The 11,383-nt window shown below is 41.1% G+C and overlaps 1 protein-coding gene across 1 annotated transcript in view; it reads left to right on the top strand.

Moving 5' to 3' along the window:
- Window positions 1–10,361: 10,361 nt before the first annotated feature.
- Window positions 10,362–11,383, top strand: part of DNAH9 (dynein axonemal heavy chain 9) — a 340,094-nt gene continuing 339,072 nt past the window's right edge. The window contains exon 1 of the mRNA XM_019654458.1: window positions 10,362–10,846. Coding sequence (XP_019510003.1) covers window positions 10,430–10,846 — 417 coding nt within the window. The 5' untranslated portion in view covers window positions 10,362–10,429. The remainder of the gene's footprint in view (window positions 10,847–11,383) is intronic.

The raw sequence follows: 11,383 nt of genomic DNA, 5'->3' as shown, positions 1-11,383 counted from the left end.
ACTTTGCTCATGCAGTCATGACTGAATATATATTTCACAAATTTATAATCCCAGTCCCACCAGAAGGCTTGGTTCCCAAGGCCTCTTAGATGTGTGATTTCCTCCAAAATCAAGAGGACCACATCTAAGAACTAAAGTTAATATTGCACCCTAAGAATTTGCACAATTGCAAAAAGAAAGAGCTGAGGTGTGTTTTCTGCAGCTTTCCTTGTTCTGCCCACCGGTATCCTGGGGTAGAAAATGTACAGTTGCACTCCACAGATTATTATAATTAAGTAGTATGCAGAATTCATTTTTTAAAAATAGCTTCATCGACTCTTCATTGTATATTTTTGTAAGACAAGTATATGTGAAAAGCAAGCAAGGATTTTTATTGTTTAGCACATTTAATTAAGTATTTCTTTCATCCTTCTGGGAATTAAACATTGAATGGTGAATAAACACAGGAAAATGTGCCCATATTAATTTCTGGTTTACTGCTTTAAATCAAAAGCAGGGTGAAAATCAAGAGCTAAGTCTGGGATCTGGAGTCGTTACATGATAAACAAAGTGATTGAAGGTTTACCCTTCACATCTCCTATAGAAACTGTTCCAGAAAGGATCTCTTTTATGTTTTCTCTCTCAACTGTCTCCCTGATGGATTTCTTCCCCCTTACCAGTAAACATCTCATCTCTTCTTTTTCTTTACCAGCCACTTGCATCAGTGTGACACTTGTTAAAGAGGGACAAAAAACACAACTCAAGCAGGCTTATCGAGGAGAGGACGTCTTCCCTCATGCAAACGAAGAGTCTGGTGTGAGGGATGCACCTCAGTGTCATGCGGAACTGCTTTCTCTATTCCATCTCTTGGTTCCACTTCCATTGTCTTGGCTCCATTTGCAGATTGCCCTTCCCTTTCAGGGTGCCAAGTTGGCTGCATTAGCCCTGCCCTGTATCCTCCTACGTTCAAGTCCAAGAGAGAAGAGAAAGCCTTCATTTACCCCAACAGTGAAACCAAAGCCTTGGGTCTGACTCTACTGTTCTGATGGGAGCACATGCCGCTGCCACACTGACTACTGTGGACAGGGGATGGGATGATCTGGTTAGCTTAGGCCAAGTCACATGCTTCAGCCCTAGAGTTGGAAATTAAGTCCTACCAGAAGTAGTTAGACTGGAGGTAGGGTAGAATGTGGTTCAGGAGGTGGAAGTAGTTACCCCAAGAAAAGGTGGTGAACAATTACTAGAAAAAGGGTGAACAGGTGCTGGAGTAAAAACACAAACAAAGAAACAAAACTGATGGCTACCTTTCTGCTGACTTTTGAATAACAGGGACAGTGAAGTATGGAATGTGGCTAGACTCAGATAGAATGTAGACAGCATTGGGTTTGATTCTAGCATTGTCCTTTTCACTTTTTATTATTGTTATTAATAACAAGTTTGGATTGTGGCTAGATGGTTCCCTCTCTCTGAAGACAAGACTGTACCCTATCCATCACTGCATCCCCAAGGCATGCAGAATAAATGATGAATTCCTGCTATCAGAAGTGTGAGATCATTACTTCTACAGCCTCTAAGAACATGTTGGATCATGAGGGAGAAAAGAAGGTAGTGCCATTACCACCTATTAATGATGAAGTACATTATGGCTTTGCTATTTAAAACTATCTCTAGCTAGGGGCTCTTCATGCAATCTCGCCCAACTTCTCACTAGAATAACTAAGAAAACATACAAAAAGAAGAGTGTTCTTCACACTTACAGCTATGACTGATAGGTTACCTGATTCCAGAATCTGCAAAGAAGGCCTTTTACTCTAAAGCTTACGGAAACCACCAAAACACATTCTGAATTTGACTTCATGAAACTTAGACTGCTTTACACCTTCCCTACCTTGAGTTCTTTCTAGCCAAAAGATCTAATCTAATCTAAACTAGAAGTTAGCAAACTTTTTTTATAAAGAAAAAAATATTTTAGGCTTTGTGGGCCATCTAGTTTCTGTATAGTTACAACTATTCAACTCTGCCATTAGTGTAAAAAAAGCCAGAGACTTTTCATAATTCATAATATAAGTCATAATCCATAATATAATTCATAAATGAATACATACATATATTAATAGGCATGATTATGTTCCAATAAAATTTAATTTGCAAAAATAGGTGGTGGGTTGAGTTTTGTCCACAGGCTGTAATTTGCTGACCTGTGATATCAACCATAAGTTATGTGAAGTAACCAAAATAATATTTACTCCTTCATATCCTCCACCTTAATCTTATTCCACACTCTCCATCCTCATCATCTTTCTACAATCAGAAATAAAAACTCCGATAAAACAGTGCAGTGGGAATGGATGTAGATTCGATTCTGGGAAGTATGTACTAGCAGGCAGTAGATAGGAGTGTTTGTATAAGATGAAGGTACATTTTCCATGATCATGAAATTCAGATTTTCCAGAAAAAAAAATTATATATTGAGAGACTAAATATACAAATGGAAAATGGCCAAACCATACATAAAAATAGAACTCTGATCCATAATATGCAACAACCAGTCCAGGAAGCCAAACAATAATGCCAGTAGCAGTCGGCCCCAAATCACCACGATTTAATAACTGGCAGCTTCCTTAATTTTTGTCCCCACTTCCACCTTAGGACCAACCAGAGAAAACCAAACGTGCATCCGTAACCAATCACATAGGGTGTTCCACTTGTATTTATATCACCCACAGCTTCCCCAGGACAACAGCCTCCATCAGGGCACACTTGAGCCTTCCCTTTTTTCCACAACAAAGCTTTTCCACTCTTCTGCCTGTCTTTGTGTCTCTGTCAATACCCAAGTGATAGTGGCTGACTCCCTTGCTATTGCAAACTTTGAATAAATAGACTTTGCTTGTTCTCTTTGGGGTGGTCTTCGTTAACTTCCAATATGATGTTGTTTTCCTATATCTAAGTCAAAATTGCCTTATGATGTCCTATTCCAAATTGTTATCAATCTGGCACCCCCATCCCGTAGAAGAGAGAGAACCACATTTCTTAGAATCTTCTTTACTATATGATTCTTTGCTAGAATTTGCCACAGTGGAATTCACATGAGATTTTGGAAGAGGAAGATGAAAAGAATGCTTTTACTTGTGGATAGAGTTCACAAATACAGATACAGGACACCTAGTTATATATGAATTTCAGATAAATAATTTTTTAGTACAGTATGTCCCATTTCTCCATGGAGTCTTTTGCATTATTTGGGACATACTGATACTAAAAACTTACTCTGTAATTCAAATTTAACTGCCATCCTGTATTTTGTCTGGCAATATCATTGATCCTGGATGACATGTTAGCCGACTTGGTGCTTTCGCTGACCTCATCAAGTGCTCACTCTTTGTGCTTCTGCAGATATATGCTTTTGAAGGTCTCTCCTCAGGCTCCTGCTTTGTCGTTCTGACACATGTATGTTATGGCGTCTCACACTTTTCCATAAACTCAGTCTATTCCACTCACTCTGATGCTGCAAGCCTAGGTTGATGACTATTTCTCCTATCCTCCAGTTACTGCCTTCCAGGCTTCACTTCCCAGCTCTTCCCATAGTCATGTAAGCTCTAATTTCTATATTAAACCCTTATTTCTATAATACTTAGGGTGGCTTTGACCAAGCCAAACTGATCTACCCCTAATCCACTCAGCAGTAGAAAACACAGCCTTGCCAATTCAAGGTAATTCAATCAGTTCTGATATCTGTGTAGGCATCAGGATTCTTTCCTTTTACTGTCTTCTCTGGAGGGTTGTAACTTCCTGGGGAGCCATCAGTGTTGCCAAAAAATGGGTTCTTGGTATGGTCACAGGAAAGAATTCAAGAACATGCCAAATAAGCCAAGCAAGCAGTGGATTTACTAAAGAAGGACAGTACACTCTCAAGAAGGCGAGAACAGGCAGGCCCAGAGAAGCGCGCGTGGCTGCCCCAAAGAACAAAGAAGCTTCGGAATTGATTATTCTTGAAATGAGGGCGCAAAATATTCAAATTTTAGAGGTGGCATTATAGGCATTCTTAGGCAGGTCTTCACTAACCACTGTTTCCCTGAGAGGGGGGATTTTTGTCCTTATTTAACTCTTGTCAGAATGGTCATGGCGGCACCAGAAGTGGAGATTTTTCTTGGCTGCCATGCTAACATTATAATCCATTATAATTAGCTAAAGTTGACCTAAAGTGACAAGATAGTGTCCTGGGTCTGCTCTGGGCTGCCGAAATCTAGTTCTAGCTGGTCTGGTAGCTGCAGTTTTTTTAAAGACCTCATCTCTTTCCTCCTTTGTCTCCCCTCACCTCCTCCTTCCCTTCTTCCCCCTCTGTCCCTGCAGTCCCATTCTTTTTGCCTGTGGTAACATCAGGAGAGGGTCTATGCCTGTACTTTGTCAGAAATGAGAGATAAACCACCTTGTAATCATGCATTGTCATCTACCTACCAAGACTTCAAGGCAATACAGGTACCGGTACTGTGTCCTTTTCAGCCTGACTCCAAGCTGGCCCTCTAAGCATTTCTGTTCTCCTCCGAACCATCCTCCACAGATCTTGGAAAATGCCAGCTCTTATCCCTGCACCATGCTAAGGCAGGGCAGCATTGAAAGGCTGCCTTCTGATTATTTTCCCTAAATCCCTCACCTACTGTCATTATAACAGCTGGGACCAGGTTGGACAAGGGTTTCTCCACATGTTTGCAGTTTATGGCTTCCCTGGGAAGCCAGGCTTGAGTGTCCCCTTTTCTTGGACACCCAAGCATTTCTATAGTAGCTGTCATATTGTACCCTTCCCTGGACTCTCCTGAAAGGGTCAAGAATTCATTAGCCATATCCAAGTTGTCTTCTACTTTGCTTCCCCAGCCTTTCTCCCCATCCTAGAAAGAGTTCTTGTGTCTCCTCTTAAGGAAATCTGCTTATCATCTTGCAATGCATTCTTATCTAGCTACAGTTTAGCATATACATTATAACCTCTTACTCTTCCATGTGCCCTGTTATATTCAATGCTAAGCTCTTGGAATTAAAATAAATGAACAATACAACATAAACCTTTTCTCCCTCTTAAATGCTTGACTTTTACAATAAAAAAAAGAAATAGCATAGCTTTCAAGGCTATTGTTTCTGCTATGTGTTTTAAAAGCATTCAGAAGTTCAATGGATTATTTTAGGCTGTATCTACACTCCCTTGAGGCATTAAATGTCACTAACACTCCAAGTGAAGAGCCACAGGACAACATCAAAACATACAATAATGCAAAAACCTCAATTAGTATTTCAAAATGTATCCCCTGCTTGTAATTGTTAGCACACTCTATCAGTTTGCATTACCAGAAAACCAGACCAGAACGAGCAAATGGAAAAATAAGTAGTAATCAAAGATTCCACAGAACAATCTTTCCCACTGTGAAGAAACACATCATTATGAGAACCAAATGGGCTCTCATAATTTCAGGCAAAAATTAATTCAATGGAACTTTAGCTATATCCTAAAACATTTTTTTTGAATCATAAAAATAAAAGAAAGAAAAAAATTTCTTAATCATATAGTTTCAAAATGTTACCTATGAAAGAACAAAAATCAAGCAGGCTTTAGACTTCTCCCCAACACTAAGTTTCAGAAAGCAATAGAACAATTTTTACAGAGGTTTGAGGGGAAAATAGGTATTACTCAAAAGTGCTATATTTACCTAGTTCTGAGCTGGAAATACGGATTTGGGGGCCATTAGCATAAAGGGAAAAATTGCTGCCATGGATGAATAAGTTCACACACAGAGAGATTTTAAACTGAGAAGACCAGAAGCTCTGACAGATGTCTAAGCAATATCAATATTGAAGAAATAGGCAAAAAGAGAATAGTCAAAGAGAATAAGAGGCTGCTTGTCATGGAAATCCTGAGACTAAAACAAAACCCGTTACACACAGTCACAGTAAACCTGAAACCGCTTAGGTTGTTGAGAGCCAAGAAGTAAAGTAAATAGGGCTGAACAGCGCCTATTGAATGTGATGAGAAAGAAATCACCAGTAATAGACTTAATTATAACATCTGTAAAATTAATCAATTAAAAATTTAGAGATATTTGATGTGTAATTTTACAAACCTAATGCATTATTAGCATTTATTCCCAGTAACTGAAATGAAATGTCCCACAACATTCAGAGTATTATAAATGGCACATCCATCCATCCCTTTTATTTTTTTAAATTGTGATACTTCCTATATCATACACACATACAGTATCATATATACAAAGAATTATATAATATATATGTATGGTTTAAGGCAAATGATAACATGAAACCCCATAATCCATGTTAAGAAAGAAAACACTACCAGGACCATAAAAAGTCCCCTGTGTGCTCCTCACCATACCATACCTCTTTGTCCTCAACAATAAGTGATCAAAAGATGAATTTTACAATAATCATTTCTTTACTTTTCTCTAGATTACTACATATGTGTGTATGTCTAACAAAATATTGTTTACTTCATTTGGTTTAAACTTCTAATAAATATACTGAATGTATTCATCTACAACTTGCCTTTTTTGTTTAACATTATGCTTTTGAGACTCTTCCATATTGATGCATACAGGTGTAGTCCATTCATTTTTACTGCTGCATAGTATTTTATTACATGAATAGTACACGTCACAATTTATTAATGCACTCTATCATTGATAAACACTTGGTTTATTTCTCATGATTTTGCTATTGTGAACAATGTCAAAAATCAGTATTCTTATATATGTCTCCTGGATGGAGCCCCAAGTAGTCTGGACTCTCCTTCTGTACATGTATCCAAATACATCTGCCTATTTGTATCTGATGTCTTCATTTAGTGGCATCCAAGATGGCTGCAGGAAGGCTACTGGAACAATGCATGTATATTCTTTGAATTAAAACTTCATCATTACTTTGAGATATTTAAAATGGAAAGGTTGATTTATATTCAATATCCATTAGCATCATCACAAGAAATTTCAACATAACATTTGTCAAGGGAGAAAAGGAAGAGCTGTTAAGATTCTGTAAATATAATGTCAACTGTTAATTTTTGAATGATTATAAAAAGCTTTAAGTTTTGCATTACTTGCTTGTGTGAACAAATTTCTTGTCAACGATGGGTATCCAGAATTTAGAGACCATTATTAAAAAGTGTTGAACAGGAATTATACATAGCAATTTCAAGCGAAACATCTGATATAAAAAAATATTACCGTATTTGCCAGCGTATAAGACGACTTTTTGGCCCTGAAAAATATGCCTCCAAGTGGGGGGTCGTCTTATATGCCAGGTACACTTCAGATAGACTGCCCATAGTGCTTGCCCCGTGCCACAGTGGCCTCCCGATGCCCACCCACTTCATTCCACATACCGTTCAGGCATCAGCAGCGCTGCTGGGTATATGCTCGGCTGTTATGCGATTTTGCTGTTATGCGATTTTACCACACTCACAAAATCGCACACAGCCGACCATATAACAAACTCTGTATTTTGAGTGGAAATGTTAGGGGGTCGTCTTATACGCCCAGTCATCTTATACGCCGGCAAATACGGTATGCTTGTGGAAGCAGTTTCAGGTTTCTAATTTTAAAAAAGTAAATTATTCCATCTGAACAATCACAAAAATTCAGTATCTTCGTTAACACATTTTGTAGTAGCCAGCCTCTAAGAGGGGACCCAATGATTCTTGTTTCCTGGTGTTCATGCTGCGGTGTAGTTCTCTCTTACACTGAATAGGACGGACCTCTGTAACTAATAGGATTATTGCAGAAATGACAGTGTGTGACTTCCAAGGCTAAGTCATAAGAGGTATTGTGGCTTCTGTCTAGCTCTCTCTTAAACCACTTGGTCTAGAGCAGCGGTTCTCAACCTTCCTAATGCCACGACCCCTTAATACAGTTCCTCATGTTGTGGTGATCCCCAACCATAAAATTATTTTCGTTGCTACTCTATAACTGTAATTTTGCTACTGTTATGAATCATAATGTAAATATCTTTTTGTTTTCCGATGGTCTTCGGCGACCCCCGGGAAAGGGTCATTCAACCCCCAAAGGGGTCGCGACCCACAGGTTGAGAACCGCTGGTCTAGGGGAAGGCAGCTATAGTGCTATGAATATTCAGTCAGGAACCCAATGGAGAGTTCCACCTGCTGAGAAACAGAACCATCCTGCCAGCAGTCAGCACTGACTCACCACCATGAGTGCTCCATTTTGGAAGTGGCTCCTTCAGCCCCAGTCAAGCCTTCAGATGATGTAGCCCCTGAAACGTTATACGAAATCCCAAGCCAGAACCGCCAGGTAAACTGCTTCGAAATTCCCCACCCACTATAAACTATGCAAGATACTAAATGGCTATTGCTATTTTAAGCTGCTAACTTTGGGGGTAATTTATCACACAGTAACAGGTAACTTTTTACTTTATTTTTTACTATATACAAAATAAAGACAACATCAATTGTTTTCAATAAATCCTATATAGAATCCCCACTCACTCCCCCCATCCCTCCCTCACCCCGTAAATCCCCTTCTAAAAAAGGAGATAAAGGTAAATCCCCTTCTAAAAAAGGAGATAAAGGTACAGTGTTTGAGAAAAAACTCAAAAGCTTGGATTGCCAGTGTTCAGGATCCCTTACTTTCAGACATCTTCATGTCATCTCCACAGGACTCCTGTGTTTCTATTTTTATGTAAATTGAGCAAAGGAACAAAGAGGATGAAAGGCAAAATAGGCCATGGTGGGGGTAAAAAAAAATTATGGCTATACATAATTCCTGTTCAACACTTTTTAGTAATGGTCTCAAATTCTGGATACCCACCATTGACTAGAAATTTGCTCACACAAGTAATGCAAAACTTAGATAAAGGTAAAAAACCCTTTATTTAAAAGGTTTGCAGGAACTTAATAGTCTTGAATTCACTCTATATACAAAACACGAGCAGGACTGACATATTTGGAGGCCCTAAGCATTAAAACGGCAATGATTCCTTCCTATGTGCAAAGTAAAAATTTTAGAAAACTGTATGTGTAAGAAGCCCCCAAACATTTCTATTTGCCCCTAATGCTTTTTTTGAAATGCCAATTATGAAACCCATTTTTAAAATCTTTTTAGTGCCTCTGCTTTGTCTCTTCACTCATAGTTGGTCTGCCTACTGTTTAATCTAGCAATGATAAAACACTCTTTACAACATAAAGGTTAATTTTCTAATGTGAACATGTTCATCATAGCACCTCCCATGCCCCAGTTATAATGAATTCAATCATTTTACTTTCTAGCTACTAGCTTTTCTTAAGAGGTTCTTGTTAGTAGAGCTACCTTTGATAAGTGCTTATTTTGTTAATATTCCTTTGAAGCCCATTATGAATGTTCTTTTTACCCAGAAATTGCAGTCTCTGGCGACTAAAATCAGAGTGGTAGGGCAGAGGGAAGCTCATTTCAGACCTACAGGAATCATGCTGCCCAGGTTGTCTCTTTTCGTGTCCCATTGTCACCTTACATATATGCAAAGGGACAATATTTACATCCTAATCGTGGAGGGCTCAGCAAGTGACAAATGCTAATTTGTGAGGTCAGAAAAGGTGCTTCCCTCTTGTCTGAAGACAAGAGTCAGACCCAGAGCAGGATAGGGAGGCTCTGAACATCCTACATATTTAATAGTGTTGTGCTGCATTTGAGGACTGATTGGGGACATACTCATGGAAATCAAAGTGATCTCTGAGTTAGATGCACCATTTGTCAGTTTAAGCACACACTTAAGCCATGGACAAAGCAGGGCACTAAAAATATCTTATTTCTTAATGATTTATATTAAAATGCTGAAGCTGAGCTGTTCAATATGATAGCTACTAGCCAGTGTGACTATTTAATTTTAAATTAATTAAAATTAAGCAAAATTAATAAATCCAGTTCCTCAGTCACACCAGTACATTTCAAATGTTCAATAGTCACATAAGCACTGTTCTAAAGTATTTAAGTCATCATGGAAAAGAAATAAAAACTTCATTGAATTGCCTTATGTCTATTTTATGATTTGACATTGTTTTTTAAAGTTTGAATTACACATTTGGAAATTAGTGGGAGAACCATAATATTTTCATAATATTCTGGAGACTTCTAAAGAATTTAATCTGACCTTAGCTAGCAGTATTCTTAACAGCATTTATATCCTTGACCTCCATCCACTACCTCATTAGTAAACCACTGTCCGGGACAATCATCCTTTGAGCACATGGAAGCCAAGAGACCAGACCCTAAATAGGAGCGTCCGCTGGTCTCCTAGCAACAGCGACGCGATCCCACCTCTTTCCCTGTCGGCCCTCTCTTACCTTATTAGACTGCAAGGGGCGGGGCCAGTAGTCATGTGCCCAATAGGAGGGGAGCGGAGGAGGGAGCCCTGGCCGCGTCCGCGTCGCTAGGGAAACCGCTGCAGCTGGAGTTCGCGCGCGATGCCGAGCGCGGAAGAGCGGGCCGCTCTGGCTGAGGAGAACGCGGACGAGGAACCCTGCGCGGACCCACGTCTGCGACTCCTGGGAGCCTACGTGGCCCAGAGCCTGCGGCCGGCTGCGGGCGCCTGGGAGCGCTGCGCTGGCACGGCGGAGGCGGAGCAGCTACTCCACGCCTTCCTGGGCCGCGAGGCTGCCGAAGGACGGTGGCCGCTGCTAATGGTGCGACCCGGGCCCGGGGGCCTGACGGTGCAGCCGAGGCTGGACCTGGGACCCGAGTCTGGCCCGCCTCGCACTAAGGGGCTTTTTTTTCTGCGCACCGGGCTGGAGCCGCCGGGGCCCAACAGCCTCCGCGGCGCCGTGCTCTGCGGGGACGTGCCCGCCGCGCCTCTGGAGTATGTGGCTGCGCTCTTCTCTGAGGTGAGGGTGCGTTGGTTACCTCGCACAGGCTGCCGGTGGGGATGGGGAGGGCCGGGGCGGACTCGAGGCGGAGGCGGGGTCCTGCGGGAGGGCTGGGCCACGGGAGCGCGAAAACTCCGAGCGAAGTTGGAGTCCGGAAGGAAAGGGGATGGGTGGGGGGCGGGGCCGTATGGCAACTGAGAGCCGGGGGTAGCATCTGAGAGGCGAGCTGGGGCAGCCTGAGTAGGGGCCACGTCAGAGTGAGAACGTGAGGGGACTGAGACCTGGTTCAGCCCTGGTCAGGGTTCAAGCCAAAGTCAAGAGAAGCCGGAGTCTGAAGAGTTCTTGGGGTCAGTCCCCTTTTTAAGGCTATAGGTCTTAATCTTTCCCGTAAAGTGGCTCTGGGGAAGACCGGAAGTGGTGAACAAAGGGGGCATTTCTATTGGGTCAATGAGGTGAAGGGAAAGGCTATAAACAGTGTTACGTCTGGGGAAGAGTGAAAAGGGCGAGGTGGTTTGGTTTTGATTTTCATCTCATTCATTACACAGTCGTGAACCA

Source organism: Hipposideros armiger, unplaced genomic scaffold (assembly GCF_001890085.2).
Source record: "Hipposideros armiger isolate ML-2016 unplaced genomic scaffold, ASM189008v1 scaffold_222, whole genome shotgun sequence".
NCBI lineage: Eukaryota > Metazoa > Chordata > Mammalia > Chiroptera > Hipposideridae > Hipposideros > Hipposideros armiger.
Note: the sequence above shows the minus strand (reverse complement) of the source record. Positions and strands in the feature narration are given on the sequence as shown.